A 19,945-nucleotide genomic window follows, 5' to 3' on the forward strand; every position below is an offset into this window, starting at 1 on the left:
TTAGAGTAAGTGACAGAGTACTTAAGATTAGATTAGTGCTTCATCATAGATTAGCTACTGTCATCTCAGCCTATGCACCTCAACCGGGGCTACCAGATGGTCTGAAAGACCAATTCTATGACACCCTCTTGCAAACTACCTCGTCGACGAGTGACAGGGACCTTCTCTTTGTGGCTAGAGACTTCAATGGTCATGTCGGACGTCGTGCTGGAGGCTTCCATGGCATACATGGAGGCTATGGCTTCGGTTCCCGCAACGAGGAGGGAACCAGACTGCTGGAGTTCTGTGATGCAACCGATCTTATGGTCTGCAATACCAACTTCAGGAAACCTGCCAGTCACCTAGTCACCTACCGCTCCGGCAGACACTCTAGCCAAATCGACTACATCCTCGCCAGAAATAGGGAAAGAGGGCGGCTTATAAATGCCAAAACCTACCCTGGCGAAGAATGTGCCCCACAACATAGATTAGTAGTTAGCGACTTTGGGATCAAGGCAAAATGGGTGCCCAGAATTAGACCGGCTTAGAGGAGAAGGGTGTGGAAGCTTAAAGACTCTGCAAATGGACAGAGACTTAGAGACAAGTTACTTGCAGCATTTAACGAAATAGGAGATATAGCATCATACAACGTGGAAGACAATTGGAGATTTCTGCGGGACAACCTGTTGAAAGCCACCGACCAGATCTGTGGGTGGTGTAAGGTCCCCTCTCGACCCAGAGTAACGTGGTGGTGGAACAAGGAGGTAGACAGGGCTATTAGACAAAAGAAACAGGCTTGGAAGGATTGGAAGAACGGTGGTAGCAGGGAATTGTACCAATGTGCCAGAAGGGAGGCTAGGCGACAGGTTTATTTAGCCAGAGGGGAAGCAGATAAGAAAAGATTTGCCAATGTTCTGCGCCGTGAGGACCAAAGACTCGAGGTATTTCGTGTTGCAAGACAGTGTAGGAGAGAAAATAGTGATGTCGTAGGAGAGAAATGTGTTCGCATGGATGATGGTACGCTTGCACTAAATGAGGATGCAAAGAAAGAGGTCTGGAGATGCCACTACGATAGATTGCTTAATAAAGAGAATGAATGGGAGGAAGAGAGCCTGCTGTATGTCGACCCAATAGAGGGACCAGCTATCCGAGTTGATAGTACCAGGGTAGATAAAGCAATTAAGAGTATGAAGACCGGGAAAGCCCCCGGCCCATCAGGAATCACTGCAGAGATGCTCAAAATATCTGGCAGTGTTGGCTATAGCCTAGTCACCCGTATTACGAACCAGGTGATACACGAAGGAGTCATACTCAATGACTGGTGTAGCAGCATCATAGTCAACTGCTACAAAGGTAAAGGTGACGCTTTAGATACAAATAATTACAGAGGCATCAAGCTGTTAGATCGGATTATGAAAGTTACAGAGAGGGTCATAGCCCAACTAATTAGGGAGCGAATCAATTTAGATGAGATGCAGTTTGGGTTCGTGTCAGGTAAAAGCACTACTGATGCCTTATTTCTAGTAAGACAGCTGCAGGAGAAATACCTAGCCAAGGATAAACCTCTGTACCTGGCTTTCGTTGACATGGAGAAAGCCTTTGACAGAGTCCCCCGATCCCTTATCTGGTGGTCAATGAGGAAACCTGGGATAGAAGAATGGTTAGTGAGAGCTGTGCGAGCCATGTACAGAGATGCTGCCAGTAAGGTGAGGGTTGGAAATGAGTACAGCAATGAATTCCGGGTAGAGGTAGGGGTCCACCAAGGTTCCGTCCTCAGCCCCCTCTTATTTATCATAGTCCTCCAGGCAATCACAGAGGAGTTCAAGACAGGTTGCCCCTGGGAGCTCTTCTATGCTGATGACCTTGCCCTAATTGCGGAGTCACTATCAGAACTAGAGGAGAAGTTTCAGGTGTGGAAGCAAGGTCTAGAATTGAAGGGCCTAGCTAAAACCAAAATCCTAATAAGTAGGAAAGTAGATAAAACACAAACCCCTTCAGGTAGATGGCCCTGCTCAGTATGTAGAAAAGGAGTAGGTAGTAACTCTATAAGATGTACCCGGTGCAAGCTATGGACACATAAGAGGTGCAGCAACATCAAAGGCAGGTTAACTAGCAAGTTAGTTTTTGTTTGTGGCAGATGTTCAGGTACAATAAAGACTGTAAACAAACAGGAAACAACTTCTATCTCATTCCACGGTGAAAAACTAGAGGTAGTCGATAGCTTCCGCTATCTGGGTGACCAAGTTAGTAGTGGGGGTGGGTGCGCTGAAAGTGTAGCTGCTAGAATAAGAATAGCCTGGGCAAAGTTTAGAGAGCTCTTACCCCTGCTGGCGACAAAGGGACTCTCACTCAGAGTAAAAGGCAGACTGTATGACGCATGTGTACGAACAGCCATGCTACATGGCAGTGAAACATGGGCTGTAACTGCTGAGGACATACGTAAGCTCGCAAGGAATGAAGCCAGTATGCTCCGTTGGATGTGTAATGTCAATGTGAATACCCGTCAGAGTGTAAGTATCTTGAGAGAAAAGCTGAACATTAGAAGCATCAGGTGTGGTGTGCAAGAGAGACGATTGCACTGGTATGGACATGTGGTGAGAATGGATGAGGATAGCTGCGTGAAAAAGTGCCACACCCTAACAGTTGAGGGAACCCGTGGAAGAGGTAGGCCCAGGAAGACCTGGGCTGAGGTGGTGAGGCAAGACCTTCGTACATTGGGCCTCACTGAGGCGATGACTACTGACTGAGACCTTTGGAAATGTGCTGTGCGTGAGAAGACCCAGCAAACCAAGTGAGATCGTTGCCAGTGCCCCTGGACTGGCTCTTGTGCGGGTGGCACATAAGATGCACCATTTTGAGCGTGGCCGTTGCCAGTACCGCCTGACTGGCTTCCGTAGGATTTTCGAGCGAGATCGTTGCCAGTGCCCCTGGACTGGCTTGTGCGGGTGGCACATAAAAGACACCATTTCGAGCGTGGCCGTTGCCAGTATCACCTGACTGGCCTTCGTGCAGGTGACACGTAAAAGCTCCCACTACACTCTCTGAGTGGTTGACGTTAGGAAGGGCATCCAGCTGTAGAAACTCTGCCTAATGTAGATTGGAGCCTGGTGTTGCCATCCGGTTTCACCAGTCCTCAGTCAAGTCGTCCAACCCATGCTAGCATGGAAAGCGGACGTTAAACGATGATGATGATGATGATGATAATATATGGGTCGTGTGTCACAGTATGGTAACATATTCACTGTGTTGCAGAGTGCAATGAAAATCAATAATGGTTTGTTGTGTACAAGAGGAAGTTGTAAATATATAACACTAGCAGTCTGCAATAATTTTAATAGTTTTCTACATAGTTTTATTTCAACTGATATTAACTTGATAACTGTGCAGCCTCTATTTTTATACATCTGTCTTTATCTCCACTATCCCTCTACTGAGTGCAGGCATATATATGTAAAACTAATAAAATTATTGCAAACTATCTGTGTATATATTTACAATTTCTTGACGTGCGCAACAACCACTGTGTGTGTGTATGTAAGTATATGTGCACGTGTATATATATATGGCCTGGTGTAGCCATCTGGTTTCACCAGTCCTCAGTCAAATCATCCAGCCCATGCTAGCATGGAAAGCGGACATTAAACGACGATGATGATATGTGTGTGTGTATACACATATATGTGTGTGTGTATACACATATATGTGTGCATGTGTGTGTATATTTTACTCTTTTACTTGTTTCAGTCATCTAACTGCAGCCATGCTGGAGCACCGCCTTTAGTCGGAGAAATCGACTCCAGGACTTATTCTTTGTAAGCCTAGTACTTATTCTATCGGTCTCTTTTGCCGAACTGCTAAGTTACGGGGACGTAAACACACCAGCACCGGTTGTCAAGCGATGTTGGGGGACAAACACACGCACACAAACATATACACACACATACATATATAGATATATATGACGGGCTTCTTTCAGTTTCCATCTACCAAATCCACTCACAAAGCCTTGGTTGGCCTGAGCCTATAGTAGAAGACACTTGCCCAAGGTGCCACGCAGTGGGACTGAACCCGGAACCATGTGGTTGGTAAGCAAGCTACTTACCACACAGCCACTCCTGCACCTATATACAGATGTATATGTGTAGGTATATATATATAAATATATCTACATATGTGTGTGTGCATAAGTTGTTAAATAGGTAGATCCAGTCCAATTTAGTTTGGTCTGTCTGCATTGTGGTTACTAGTATAAAAACATAGACTATCTATATATATAAAAATGAGAATGTGTGTCTGTCTGTCTGTCTGTGTGAATCCCTAAAACTTGAGAACTACGCAACCAATTTCATTCAAATTTTACAGATGCCTTACTTAGGGTTCCAGTTGTGTTTTAGTCAAAAAAAAATTTTAACTTCTTCCAGAGTTCGAGCCCACAGCAACATAATATCTCCTCCACTATTTAAGTATTACGTGTCAAAAGTGAAACAAAAACACTCATGTCAAATACTTTCACTTTAAAAATGAAACTATTCTACTAACTGAAACAATCACATTTCGATACTGAAATGACAGATACTTTCAGAGAGAGAGAGAAAGAGAGAGAGAGAAAGAGAGAGAGAAAGAGAGAGAGAGAAAGAGAGAGAGAAAGAGAGAGAGATGTATATGTATACATATAGATGTATATGTACACGTTATTCCACTAACTGAAACAATCACATTTTGATACTTTCAGAGAGAGAGAAAGAGAGAGAAAGAGATGTATATGTATACATATACATGTATATGTACACGTATATGCATAGATATAGATATATAGATATAGATCTATATGCATACATGTATATGTATACACATGTGTAGATGTATATATATATAGATGTACATGTAATGTGTACACATATATACATATATATATACATGCATACAGATATCTATACATATATACACCCATCACACACAAACACATGCATACAAGCACACACATTAGTCATTTGTTTTCTTATCCAAAACTACGTCAAAAGTACTGAACGGATCTTTATGAAATTTGGAAATTATATTCTATGTATAACGGCCATAACTCCCATGAAAATTCATATATTTTTGATGTTGATGAAATTTTAACCCGAACATAACAGATGAGCATTATTTGTAATTCAACGGTACAACAGTGTAAGACTACCCTTTCAGATATACTTTCATTGTGATTTCTGCATTGTGGTGCATAAATTGTCAAGTAAATGAGATGCATCTTTGCCTCCACTGATTCACTTGCAAAGTGTTGAGTAAAATTATATCGTTGCAGACCTCCTTGGGTCTTTTTATTATCACTACGACACACATAGTCCCCAGTTGGTAACATTGATTTCAAGGCCCTCCTAGATGAGAAACTGGCATTCCACTTAATGTCTATGTTCCATGCTGGCATGGATTGGAGAGTTATTAATGTAGAAATATGGTATCGTAGCTACTAACAGTTGAGGGTTGCGTAGTCTAGACGGCGTTTTTAGATTTCATTATTTTATTTAACCCGGGCAAAGCCGGGTATTTCTGCTAGTTTACAATAAAGAGCTCAAAGTGATAGGCCTGTGTATCAATGTGTTTTATTAAAAGCAATGACTCTAACAAAAACAAAATGGATTTTGTTTAGTACATATTATATTCAAAATATATTCCTTTATCAAATTAATTGTGTTGAGGCAAACATCTTGCCAAGTCAAGTTGCCAAATCAAGTCAAAATTCATCAAATAAAAACCAGTTTATTGTAAAATCTAATTTTGAAACAGAATACTTTTGATAATCAAACAAAATATCTGTCTGTCTCTCTGACTGTTTTAACTATCTGTCTTTCTCTTTCTCTGGCATTCCTTCCTGAAGAAATGAATGGCGTAATTGTCCAGGTCATGATACACAATATAACAGACCTAATGAAAACTTTGCATGACTCAGTATTCTTCAGTTGGTGTTTATCTGATTATGTTTATGTGTTTTTACTGTGTTACAGGTGTTGAGAAACTTGCTAAGCAATATGAGATTGGTGAACCAACCATGTCATTGATCGTCACAGGACTTACACAAGCAATTAACTATGACATCAGAGAAGGTAATGTTTAATGTTAAATTACTTGTTCTGAATCATCGCCCACTTCCTCATCTCTCTCTCTCACCTCTATGCTTCTTAACTAATTGCTTACCCTGTCTCATCCTGTATATCCAGTATATCTATGTCTCTACCCAACATTTTATAAACTTAACATTGAATTAGAGTGCTAGATTAAATGCCTCACAATATACCACACGGTTCACTGTGTTCTGAGTTCAAATCCCATCATGGCCTACTTGGATGGTAGATTTAATCCATCACCCATTCTAACACCACCATATGGTACCTTCAGCAGAGTCCACTCTGTTGCAAGCATTCAGGTCAGACCTCTAGTTTAAGTTCACCTTTCTTCCTCTCTCTCCTATCAGTCTCAAAGGCATTACCTTTCTTCCTAACTAAAATATAAGAACAAAAAATGTCTTGCACGGTATTTATTCCAAATCTCTGCTGTCCAACTTCAAATCTCACCGAGGTTAACTTTTGCTTTTGGTTTTTTTTTTTGTGAGGTTAATGAATACACTCTTTCCTATTCTAGGCACAAGGCCCAAAACTTTTGGTGAAGGGGCCAGTCGATTAGATCAACTCCAGTATGCAACTGGTACTTAATTTATCAACCCTGAAAGGATGAAAGGCAAAGTCAACCTCGGCAGAATTTGAACTCAGAATGTAAAGACAAAATACCGCTAAGCATACTAACATTTCTGCCACCTTGGTTGATAAATAGAATAACTGTTCAATGACAGGGGATTGGCAGAATTACTAACATGCCAGATGGGATACCTTGCATTACCTGTTCTGGCTTTGTATATCCCGAGTTCAAATCCTGTCTTCTGTCACTAGGAAAAAAAAAAGATGGGGATGGATGACACTTCTGTTAAGAGTTGTGACTAACAGATAGTATTTTCATCATCATTTTAACATCCATGGAATTTCTTGAGATGGATTTTCTATGGCTGGATGCTCTTCCTGTTGCCAACTCTCATTTCCAAGCTAGGTAATATTCCCCATTACCAGATATGTTTTCATGGAAGATTAGCAACAAAGGATATCACTTGCATGGCAGTAACATTCATTTGCAACTATTGTGCAATGTCAAGGCAATGAGATGGTAAAACACACACACACACACACACACACACATTTATTGGGTCATCCCATAAATAATGTGGTTTTTTCAATTGCATGAACTAAAAGTCAGAGGGGAACGGGATAAACTACTTGCAGGCTGCAGGCTGGAAGAGGCTCCTTGGCAAGCCCTGTAGATGGCTGGACATGATTAAGGAAGATTTCCAGAGGTTCAACTTCATTTTGGAGGATGCAGGAAGGCTAGCACAGAACTTCCAGTGATAGAGGTCACTGGTGAACCTGATCGGCTCTATGCATGATGATGCCTCTGTGACCATTAGCCTGGGATGACCCCTGCCCCATTGAGCAAGAGCATGAGTGAGTGTGCCTATGTTAGGAATCTTCATTATTTGATTCAAACACAAAAATAGAGTGGCAAAAATAGTAGACCAGTAAACTAAATACTTTGCATTGTTCCCTAAATTCTGAGTTAGAATCTTCAAAATAAGGTTGAAACTTTTCTCGTTTTTTCTGGGACCAATAAATAAACACAACAGCCAAGTTACTCTCCTTGAAATCTGTAACTTGTGCTTTGTTGTTGTTGCGATCGGTAGTAGCTCCACTCTAGCGTTCTATAGAGGGTTAGTGGGAGAAAAGTGCGACAACGTTCTCGGGGAAACTCTAGGCGTCGAGGATAATCAGCTAAACAGTCTGTTCAGGAGAACTTTCGGGCCGGGGCCCATGGATAATTTCCAAAGGTCCCTCGCCTGGCAGTGCTACCGAGGTGCGCTACCTGTTTGAGACAAACTCTACCGACACGGAAGTGCCGTCAACCGGGCCTGCCCGAGGTGCGCTCAGGACGATGAAACCGTTCTGCACGCACTCGTCCAGTGCCCGAGCATTGCTGACCTGTGGGTCTATATCAAACAGCTACTGTCACGTGTAGGACGGATCCGGCTATCAGCTGAATCTATCGTGAGAATTGACCTGCCAACCTCCTTTAACCGGGAGGGCAAGGCAATTTTCCTATGCCTAGTGGCTGTAGCGAAAGAGGTGATATGGTGGACTTGTTTGAAAGGGCTAAAGACAGACACTTTCCTCTTTGGCCAAGGCCTCATCAACTTTTTCAAGTTCCACTTGAAAAGGAAGATGAGAGTAGAGAGGGAAGTGGTGTCTCATAGCAAATTCGTTGAAAGATGGGTGACTGTTGGAAGAATGGCCAGTATAAATGGACGAATTCTGAGAATACACCTGTAGAAAAAAAAAAGGTAATGTAAAAGGAAAAAGGGCTCTATACCCCTTTCTTATTTTTTCTGACCAGGCTCCCGTGGTTTTATGGGTTTTTTCACGTGTAACCTTTCCTTTTTCGAAGTGCCTCCCCCTTTGGGAGTTCTATTTATCTATTTATATATCTATTTATTCATTATATCTTTCTCCGTTTTCTTCCACTGTTTAGACGAACTTTCCTACCTTTTCGGACAAAACCTTTTGTAACCTTCGTCTTGTCTTTGTCCTTATATGTTTTTAATTGATATTAGCCCTTGTGGCCAATAAAACGAATTAATTATTATTATTATTATTATTATTATTATTATGGCTTTTGAAAGGTGGATGAATGTGGCAAGAATGGTCCAAGTGAATGGGCCTATTCTAAACATGCGCCTATGGCTGATGTGGAGAAGGAACTTGCATGAGTGATCAGGACCTCCATGGTTTTTGTGGGATTTCCATGAGCAATCCTAGATAGGCTTTCTCTTTTGGGGATTTAATCTTTGTTAAATTTATATTTTTCTAATTTTTTTACTTTTTCCACACCTTTTATGTAATCCCACATTGTATTGTCCAGTACCATCCCCAACATTTTTTGTGAACCCTTAGTAGTTTATAAAGAAAACATTATATTGTTGTTGGTCTTCTTCTTCTTCTTATTATTATTATTTATTTATTTATTTATTTATCTATTTCAATGCAGAGTCTGAGAAGCCATTGTTCCGTACCAGTGTGATGGGCTGGAGTGACTTGAAAGTGGGAGAACAGCTGAGTGGTCGTGTCAGCAATGTCACTCATTTTGGTGCATTTGTTGATATTGGTGTGGGCACTGATGGTTTGCTGCATGTGAGTGGGATCAATAAAAGTCTACTGCATGCAAAGAATCGCACAAACTTAGCCATTGGAGATAAGATCGAAGTGAAAGTCACGAACTTTGATGTTACCAAAAAACGGATCGGTTTGTCATTGGTCAGTTTCCTTTAAGAACAACTATCGGATAGACATTAAGTTTTTAACATTAACCCTTTAGCATTGATATTTTTCTGTCAAATGTCAGGCTCATCCATACACATTGTTTTGAGCTAATTATGCATTATCTCATATCTTCAAGATTTTGATGATGTGAGAATTTTATTTTCAGAATGAGATTTTAGGGTAGGTGTAAGAGGCTGGATCTGGTTAGTTTGAACATAGAACAGGTAGAATATGGGAGCAATATAAATACTGAAGTGTTAAATTTAGGCACAGAGATATTTTACATCTCTGGGCCATTTGCATGATCAAGAATTATATTTATTCTAATAATAGAAATTAGTTTCCGCATAATGTTTAACCCTTTAGAGATGCTTCTGCACTGGAAAACACAGAACCATTTTTAACAAAATAGTTAAAATTCTATAAAATAAAAAGCATGTCTGAATTTCAATAGACATAGAAAAATATGCTCTTTCGTCTTTCTAGTAAAAATAAACAGTTGCAGTTCAGCTCAATAGTCAATCTGATTATCATCCTTGGGGCAATATATTAGCTTTTTTCGAGGTTTTAATTTCACTGACTTTTAGATGAAGAAATCTATTTTTTTTATAAAAAAAGAATGACAGTTTTTTCAAATTTGAAATATATATTTTTCCTACTCACAAAATGAAGACCAGTTTAATTTTCAAATGTTAACTTGTTTTTGTTTTACACTTGTAGACAAATGAAAGTGGTTTCATTACATTGTTTGTAAAAAATATTTACTTTCCTGCCCAACTTTCTTCTGTCTCCATCATCTTTGACACATTCTTCTTCTTCAGCAGCCTTCTTGATAATCAGTATATGCACACACTGAGAGCCCTAAGATATTGTTGTTTATTCATAAATGGATGTGGGGAACAATATTTTTTAATCATTTAGATGTTCTTATACTGCACTTTCCTGTTGGTTTAATGTCAAAAACTTAAGGTCTACTTAACAATTTCATCCCAAAATGAACAACTCAAAAGTGATGTTTATATACATTGTGTGTGTGTACATACATACACACATACATACACACACATACATACATATATACATACATATATGAACACATGCATGCATATATATATATATATATATATATATATATATATATATATATATATATATATATATATATATAGGTGCAAATGTGGCTGTGTGGCAAGAAGCTTGCTTCGCACCCATATAGTACCAGGTTCGGTCCCACTGTGAGGTACCTTGGGCATGTATCTTCTACTATAGCCTTGGGCCAATCAAAGCCTAGGGAGTAGATTTGGTAGATGGAAACTGAAAGAAGCCCGTCGCGTATATATACATGCATACATACATGTATATATACATGTGTATGTATATATTTGTGTGTGTCTATGTTTGTCCATCCCCCCCATCACCATTTGACAACCGGTGTTGGTATGTTTATGTCCCCATAATGTAGTGGTTCTGCAAAAGAGACCGATAGAATAAATACTAGGCTTAAGAAATAAGTCCTGGGGTCCAACTAAAACTCTTCAAGGTGGTGCTCCAGCATGGCTGCAGTCAAATGACTGAACAAGTAAAAGAATATATGTGTCTTCTGTTCTTTTTTTCTTTCTTTTTTAATAAACTATAAACATTCTAATAGTATTTTTCTTCTTTTTCTTAATGTTCCTTTGTACATTTTTTATAAAAGACAACGTATCTAAAATTACGTGTATAGAAAGAGGTATTTTTGTATATGTATATCCATATTAGTAAACACGTTTGAATACATTATTCATCCACCCTCGTACACCAACCAAAATATCTAAACAAGAAATTTGGTGTCTTTTCATTATTTTCCTCATTTTGTCTGATCAATTACACTGGACAACAAACGATTTTGCTACTGGGGTAAAAGCATATGTTTTAGACTAAATCGAGGATGCTGATTCCGAATCCACACTCAAAATTGTTCCAGTACGTCAGGATTTTGAGTTATGCACATGCACAAGATTATAACTATACTTTCGGCTAGATATAGGCCGTATTATAAAACTTACTAAAGAAATAACAGCAATAAAACTAACAATGAGAAAGTTCATTATTTAGTTTAGCAATAGATGGCGCTGATGTATTGTGTGCAATGCCAAATACATCAGTTTGTTCTTGGTAACTCTCAGTGCTGTTTGCAATGCCATCACATGTGGTATGTGTATCTCATGCTCGGCATGATTACTGTTTTAACTGTTTTAACTGTTTTCATTGTGTTAGATCATGAATAGGAGAGGCTGTGTGAATCACCATAGCAACTTTTGTTTTGTCTGGGAAAAATTTGCTCTGCCTGACCAGCAGAAGAACATTGCCACCAAATTAAAAATTGCCTATAAATATTATTTCAGGTGTAAAGTTGGGGACCAAGACAAGAGGTGGGCAACTCATATCAATGGAAAATTCTTCCCCCTTCCACTGGAAGCTGGAGATGATTACTGGTTTTTGGCTTGCTTGTGATTAAGGAAACGGTTAGCTATTACTTATGTTTGTTAATGGGCATATAGAAAAAAGCAAACAACAAACTAAAATTTAATATTATTTTTGTATTTTTTCAATTTTTTTTGTACATGCATACATGCATACATACACACACACACACATACATGCATGGTGTGGTTAAGCAGTTGCAGCCACATAATTATAGGTACAGTTCCACTGCATATCACATTGGGCAAGTATTTTCCACTACAGCCTCAGGCTAACCAATGCCCTGTGAGTGGAAATGGTCAGCAGAATCTGGATGAACCTGTGATGCATGAGAGAGACCCAGGAAGACATGGGATGAAGTTGCAGGCCAATCTCAAAGCACTGAACCTTACAAAGGAGATGACAGAGGACCAAGATATGTGGCACATTGCTGCACTCAAGAAGACCCACCCACCACAACAGGATAGAGGTCCTAAAACCAAGGTGCCACGTAAAAAACATTGGTATGTGTGCTGGTGCCATACAAAATGCACTCAGTACACTCTGTAAAGTGGTTGGCATTAGGAATGGCATCCAGCTGTAAAAACCAAGCCAAAACAGACTATGGAACTTGGTATGGCCCCCTGATTTTGCTAGTTCCTGTCAAGCTGTCCAGCCCATACCAGCATAGAAAACAGATGTTAATTGTTGATGATGATAATTTATGTATTTCTGCTTATGTGTGTTTGTGTGAATGTCTTCGCATGAATTCACTCAAACAAAAGAGGTGATATTCTTATCTACTCTAGGCACAAGGCCCGAAATTTTTGGAGAGGGGGGGGGGCAGTCGATTAGATTGACCAGTATACAACTGGTATTTAATTTATCGACCCCGAAAGAATGAAAGGCAAAGTTGATCTTGACGAAATTGGAACTCAGAGCATAAAGGCAGATGAAATACTGCTAAGCATTTCTGCCTTCACTCAAGCAAAAGTGGTGATATTATGTTGACAATTTCCTATCAAGCTCACCTTTTTTGAAGACAAATGGAATGAAATTCCCTTTTTGTTGCTGATCTTTACAGTAAGAATCCATAAATGGACAGTCATTTGGCTGTCAAACAATACCTGAATAATGTCTTCATCCTATCTATGCTAGTATGAGAAAACTGACTTTAATCCTTTAGCATTCAGATTATTTTGTTAAATGTAATGCTTATTTATTCAAATTGTTTTGAATTAACCATACATTGTCTCATAATTTCAAAATTTTGATGATGTGATTTTATATCTTTAGAATGACATTATAGGATAGGTGTAAGGGGCTGGATATAGCCAGTTTAAACGCTAAAGGGTTAAATCAGTAAACAAATGCATGTGTCTATATACACACACACACTCTCTCTCTCTCTCTCTCATGTTTTCTTCCATCTGGTAACCTGAAGCATAGCGTTAAGTGACAGGAAACAAATTTTCAATCTGGTATTTGAAAGCTGTCATCACTATGTCTTTAGTGTGAGGCATGTTGTAGCTCATCTATAAACTGTATACTTCCTCCTCCACTATATCACCACCCACACCACCTGGTGTCTATCTTTCTATCCGCTTCAGTTCATTCGGAGCTCTGTACTGAATACCCTCTTTCTTTTCACACATAAAACATTGTGAAAAGCATTGCTCTGCTGCTTAATGAATTGACGTCTTTTTTCACTTGAAAACCTCTTCCCCTTCCTCTCCTACCCTCAGTGACAACAGCCAATAAAAATACAGAAAGCTTGGGAATTACCTGTTTCTCTTTTATTATCTCACACTTGCTGAACCAATGAGAAAACATGTACGTGGTTGGTCGACCACATACAGGTTCCTAGAAATAACAGCCAAAATCTCCCACAAATCACATCTCACCCTTTTATGAAAGGAACATATTGAATAATGTGGTCTTGGGATCCCTCACAAAAGTAAAAGATGAAACAGTCACTGCTGGTGCCTTTAATTGTCAATCCACTCAATCAAGACTCACACAGGCTAAACAACTTCAATTGAAAAGAAACCTACTACAAACAGGATTTATCCAGTCATGTGTGGTTAACCAACCAAAGTTTGGTTTTGGTATTTCACAACAATGTTTTTATTTTATGTACGTCACATAAAGTTTCTTTCTTTTCTGTTTCAAAATTTCCCTCCCCAAAAATATGACTATTCTCTCACAACTAACATCAAAATAAATTACGTTTTATCTTTGAGATTCAATTTTTTAATCTGACTCATAAAAATGACCAGATCTACAGACAAATGTAGTCCAGCCATGACCATCCTTTCACTGCATGGCACCTTGAGCAACTGTTTTCTACAAGCCTCAGGCCAACCAAAGCCTTGTGAGTGGATTTAGTACAGGGAAACTGATAGAACCCCACCATATATGCATATATAGGAAAATTGAACAGAGAAATTAACTCTTGGGATGTTGTTAAACCATTTATATCTTGAATTCTTCTACCTTGTAATTATTCCTTTAAATTGTAAACTCATTCTCTTTCTCTCTCTCATATATATATATATATATTTGACAGGAAGGACAACAAAAGAAAGAGACCTCGATATTATGCAAATAGAGGAATTTATCTGTAAAAATATGTGACACTTATTCAGTAGCCATCATAAAACAGTAATTTCCCTTTGTTTTTAACGGTCATTTTTCACAGGAATTTTCAATTGGCCGGATAACTGAAGAGATGTTGGCGTGGGCTCCCACCCCGGCATCCGAAAGTCGGAGTTTTATCATGGCTACTGAATAAGTGTCACATATTTTTACAGATATATATATATATATATATATATATATAAAAGTGTGTGTATGTGTGTGTCTTTGTCCTTCCCCACTGCCGGACAACTAGTGTTGGTGTGTTTGCATACCTGTAACTTAATGGTTTGGCAAAAGAGAGCGATAGACTAAGTACCAGGCTTGAAAAAGAAGTACTAGGGTCTATTCATTCGATTAAAAATTCACACCGGTACCCCAGCATGGCCACAGTATAATGACTGAAACAAATAAAAATAATAATAATAAAAATTTAAAAAGTTACAAAAAAACTTTTATTGTTTCAAAATAGGATATGATTTAGCTGCTATTTCTAGCAGGTTGAATTACCATGTAGAAACTCTTTCAAGGCGGAGCCAGGCTGCACGCACCGACGCGACGGTGAGCCCGAAGCCGTGTCGCTCCACAGCGTCCCGGGTGTGGAGTCATGTTGTTCGTGCCCACTGCGCCCTGGGTGTCCCGTATGAAACCGCCGCACGCCGTGTTCCCGCCGCCGAACGGGCACTCTCCAAGTTCGTGTTCGGAAATATTAACCCGATTCCTTTTCGATGCGAGGCCGGACGCTTTTAACTCGTTCATTCGTTCGCAACGGATCCAGCGCCTTTCGTGGAAGCTTTCGCCCGCTTCTTAGGACAAACTGACCCGTGCTTGACCGCCGTTGGCACGGAACCCTTCTCCACTTCGGTCTTTGAAGGTCTTGTTCGAATATTTGCTACTACCACCGAGATCTGCATCTGCAGTCGGCTTCACCCGGGTTCGCGCCCGCGGCGCCCTCCTACTCGACCAGGCATTGGAAAGTCGCCTCGCCGGTGATCGCGCAACCTGTCGCCCGGCCGGTCCAGCATCGGTCGCTCGCTCCAGCACCATCCATTTTCGAGGCCGGTCGATTCGGCAGGTGAGTTGTTACACACTCCTGAGCGGATTCCGAGTTCTTTGGCCACTGTCCTGCAGTCTATATCGACCGACACCCTTTCAGGTATCTAATAGGCGAAGCGTAGGGCACCTTAGCCGGACGTTCGGTTCATCCCACATCACCAATTCTGCTTACCAAAAGTGGCCCACTTGGCACCGTGCGTTCGTCGCGTCGCAATAACATACGGCCGCCTTCGATCGGGAGAGGAGCAGCCCATTTCGCCAGTTCTGAGTTCGAGAGTAGATCGAGGCCATCAACTTCCCCGGGGCCTCCAGTCGTTCGCTTTACCTGACGGAATTGCATGTCGTTCTCCCGCTGGCGCCAGCTATCCTGAGGGAAACTTCGAACTTCCACCTGATTTTCCTCAGACTTCGTCTCGACCGGGCGTGGATCGTCAACTTTCGGGTACCCGGCCGCCTGCTACACCTGAGTCGGAGAGGGAACGCGACGACGCGCGCGGAAACGCGGTCGCGCGAACGCAAGGACCCCACCCGGGAACGATGCTTCGAAGCGCCGCGCACCTCGACGTCGACGTATCACGTTCTCGTTTTCGCTATGCCGTCGGAGCTTGGGCGCTCTCGCACGCGGGCGGCCACGTCGCGCGCCGCGTCGGAAAACACGGCACACAACTCACTGCATCGTGCTTGCTGAGGGCAAGGTGCGTTAGCCCGTCTCCCTCGGTTAGCCATGCCTGCGCTTTCATGGAGCGACGGACCCGGTCGAGAGAAGCGCATGGGTCCCGGACGCCACGCGCCTACCGGCCCAACGGTTACGGGTCGCGACGACGGATCGGAGGGGAAGTGCGACCAATGCCAGCGCGCCGACAAGGCGGGAAGTAGCAGTGGACTGAGTCCCCTCGCGATTGCGGTGAGCGGTTCTACCCGTTTACCCCTGGGCGGTTTCACGGTCTCTTGAACTCTCTCTCCAAAGTGCTTTTCAACTTTCCCTCGCGGTACTTGTTGGCTATCGGACTCGTTCCCGCATGTAGCCTTGGATGGAGCTTACCACTCGCTTTGGGCTGCGTTCCCAAGCAACCCGACTCTCGGGCCGAAAGGGCACCGCCGATCGCCGCCAGCTCCGAATGGGCCTGGCACCCGCTCTGGGCAGCCCCAATCGAGGGAACTCCGAACCTAGCCGGGCGAAACGATCGATCGTGTACGACCCTTGCGCCACAGCTCTCGACGACCGGCGCGGCCGACAAAATTCGGCGTTGGCCTTCACCCGGTTCACTCACCGTTACTTAGGGAATCCCGGTTGGTTTCTTTTCCTCTGCTTAGCGATATGCTTAAGTTCGGCGGATAGTCTCGTCCGAGTCGAGGGCAGCGTGCGTGGAGATGGCTGGTGAGTGACTGCTTGCAGCCACGTCGTTGGCCGGCACGAACGCTCGCAACGAGATCCACAGAGCGAACGCCGACCGACAGCGGCGGCGATGGCGGCCACAGAGGCGACGATGGTGTGGGCGGCGGCGGCCAGGAACAGGCGAGGATGCGTACGTACGAGACGAGTGAGCGTTCGAACGGCGGCGGACGCTGACAGACCGGGCGTCTGTCCGTTCCGTTCGTTCGTCATCCGTGCCGTTCGTTCTTTTCCTGCTGCTGCTGCCGCTGTCGGGCTCCGTAGCATGTCGGCTGCGCGATTCGAGGAGGGCGGCGCAGCCGTCGCAGCGCTTCGCAACAATGACGGTCTGGCATTGCGGGAGACAGAGGATCGAGGGGCACGCGCGCGCTAATCGGGCCAGAAGAAGTAGAAGGAGTGGGAACGAAAGATGAGGAGGTGTTCCCGTTCCTTCCGGCGCGCCCTTTCCTGCGACTCCCGACTCCCCGCCGCAGCCAACGGCAGCGGCAGACGATGGGATCCCGGGCCGCAATGTGCGTTCGAGGTGTCGATGTTCACTGAGTCCTGCAATTCGCATCAGTTCACGCGGATAGCTGCGCTCTTCATCGACGGACGAGCTGAGTGATCCCCCGAATCGAAACTGAAAGCGAGCAACGGCTGCGACAGTGGAACAGCGTGCAATGGCCGGAGGTGCTAGGCCGCCAGCAGACGCAGGAGAGGAAGGAAGGAAGACTTAGAGAGAGAGATCGAGGGTTGTGGAGCCGCAAAGCACCGTCGGCGTAGCGCACTGGTCGTCGGGCGGGCGCCGGCTGGATGAGAATTGTGCGGTTGGCAGCACGAGTGCGGGCGCCCGCCGCTGCTGCTGCTGCTGCTGCACTGTTAGAGGGCCGACGAAGGCGAGGAGGCCTGGCCGCGGCTACGAAATTGGCTGGATCGTAGGTTTGTCGCGCTCGTTAAACGATACCACCGCCGCCGCGTTAAAGCGAGCCGCAAGAGGAGGCAACGACGATCGGTTCCGGCGGTAATGATCCTTCTACGGGTTCACCTACGGAAACCTTGTTACGACTTTTACTTCCTCTAAGCAATCGGGTTCGGTCGTCTTCTCCGTGCCATCAGAGAACGCGCCCGAAGACGGCGCAGAACGCCGCCGAGCGTTAGCAGACTCGCCAGCCAGATCCGAGGACCTCGCCGGACCATTTGATCGGTAGTAGCGACGGGCGGTTGTACAAAGAGCAGGGACGTGATCGACGTGGGCTGATGACCCGCGCCCACCGGGAATTCCTCGTTCACGGGGTTGGTTCCAGCCCCCGATCCCTATCACGGGAAGTGGTTCAGAGGTTTCCCGACCCTCTAGGGCCGGGGGAGACGCACCCGCTGATACCTCCAGTGTAGCGCGCGTGCGTGCGCCCCGGACATCTAAGGGCATGACAGACCTGTTATCGCTCCACCTCGTGCGGCTTTCTACTGCCCGTCTCTCTAAGAAGCGCTGCGTTCGCCAACCGACTGGCACGGGCGCGACGGTGTGCCGCCGCCGTGCTCGCGCGGGCCGGGCCGACTGGGTCACTGCCAATGCCGCGACCGCCCCGCGAGGTTGCGGTAGCCGGACGTGAAGGAGAGCGGCGGCAACGGTAAGTCCGGGCCGCGCGCGGAGCTACCGACGACGGCTTCGGCGCCGCCTCACTACCGGAAAAGCACTAATCAACACGCTAGTTAGCAGGCCGGAGTCTCGTTTGTTATCGGAATCAACCAGACGGATCAATCTACCAACTAAGAACGGACATGCACCACCACCCACCGAATCGAGAAAGAGTTATCGATCTGTCAATCCTACCGGTGTCCGGACCGGGTGAGTTTTCCTGTGTTGAGTCAAATTAAGCCGCAGGCTCCACTCCTGGTGGTGCTCTTCCGTCAATTCCTTTAAGTTTCTGTTTTGCAACCATATTCCCCCCGGAACCGACTATGGTTTCCCACGCAGGCTCCCTGCCGGGTCATTGAAGCGAACGCCAGCAGAGCGCCAGTCAGCATCGTTTACGGTCGGAACTACGACAGTATCTGATCGTCTTCGAACCTCTGACTTTCGCTCTTGATCGAGGAAAGCGTACATGCCACACGTCGTCGCTGCAGTGCGTCTTGCGACGATCCAAGAATTTCACCTCTAACGTCGCAATACGAGTGGCCCCGATCGCTCCCTTTGATCATTGCCTCGTTCTGAACGGAGACTGACAGATGATGTGCGGACTAGGCCATTTTCCACCATTCCATGCTTTTTGTATGCAAGCCGGCGGGGTTCGCTCTGAGCACTCTAATTTTTTCACAGTGAACGTACCAGCCGCTTCGGACACTCGGCGAAGAGCACCCTCGGAGTAACCGTGCGGGCTGAAATGACTGGGTGGTTGACGCGCTACCGCAACGTGAACGGCGATGCCCGACGACACCCGTCTCGTGGCTCCTGCACCGACCCACGCGACGATGACCATCGGAGAGAGACGGCGCGAGTGCGCGGGCGTGAAACCAGACGGGCGAAGACACGGCAGGGGCGGCCGACACAGCAGCGATGCGCGCAGAGCTCCGCGGCCAGAAAGCGCACGCACCGGCGAATAGGGCCGGGAGTGCGAACGGATGACCGAAGTGGACGCGCGTGAGGAGCGCCCGCGACGGCCCCGTCGCCCCGAACGTGCTGGGGCACATTTTCGAGACCCGAATTCCGACTACAAGCTTTACAAATGCAACAATTTTAATATACGCTACCGGAGCTGGAATTACCGCGGCTGCTGGCACCAGACTTGCCCTCTGGTCGATCCTCGTTAAGGGATTTGAAGTGTACTCATTCCGATCGCAGGGCCTCGACAGAGTCCCGCATCATTATTTTTCGTCACTACCTCCCTGTGCCAGGAGTGGGTAATTTGCATGCCTGCTGCCTTCCTTTCGCATACTCCCTCTCCAGAATCGAACCCTGATTCCTCATTATCTGTTGCCACCACGGTCGGCACTTACTGGGCCATCGACAGTTGATAGGGCGGACTCACGGGGGACCCGTCGCGTGAAGGCT

General features: G+C 44.5%; 1 protein-coding gene and 3 pseudogenes across 2 annotated transcripts in view; 1 reads left to right on the plus strand and 3 right to left on the minus strand.

Annotated features, from left to right (window-relative positions):
* The window catches only part of LOC106868843 (S1 RNA-binding domain-containing protein 1), a 199,390-nt gene extending 188,356 nt beyond the window's left edge, over window positions 1-11,034 (plus strand). For both annotated transcript variants that reach the window (XM_014914279.3, XM_014914277.3), the window contains exons 17-18: window positions 5,982-6,080; window positions 9,118-11,034. In XM_014914279.3, the coding sequence (XP_014769765.1) occupies window positions 5,982-6,080; window positions 9,118-9,398 (380 nt within the window). In that variant the 3' untranslated portion in view covers window positions 9,399-11,034. The remainder of the gene's footprint in view (window positions 1-5,981; window positions 6,081-9,117) is intronic.
* Window positions 11,035-15,058: 4,024 nt separating this feature from the next.
* LOC149134822 (large subunit ribosomal RNA) lies at window positions 15,059-16,860 on the minus strand (annotated as a pseudogene).
* Window positions 16,861-17,382: 522 nt separating this feature from the next.
* On the minus strand, window positions 17,383-17,537 carry LOC149134823 (5.8S ribosomal RNA; annotated as a pseudogene).
* Window positions 17,538-17,926: 389 nt separating this feature from the next.
* LOC149134824 (small subunit ribosomal RNA) lies at window positions 17,927-18,844 on the minus strand (annotated as a pseudogene; the record flags this gene model as incomplete).
* Between the last annotated feature and the right edge of the window lie 1,101 nt (window positions 18,845-19,945).

The sequence above is a fragment of the Octopus bimaculoides genome, chromosome 7 (genome assembly GCF_046866305.1).
Source record: "Octopus bimaculoides isolate indiv1 chromosome 7, ASM4686630v1, whole genome shotgun sequence".
Lineage (NCBI taxonomy): Eukaryota > Metazoa > Mollusca > Cephalopoda > Octopoda > Octopodidae > Octopus > Octopus bimaculoides.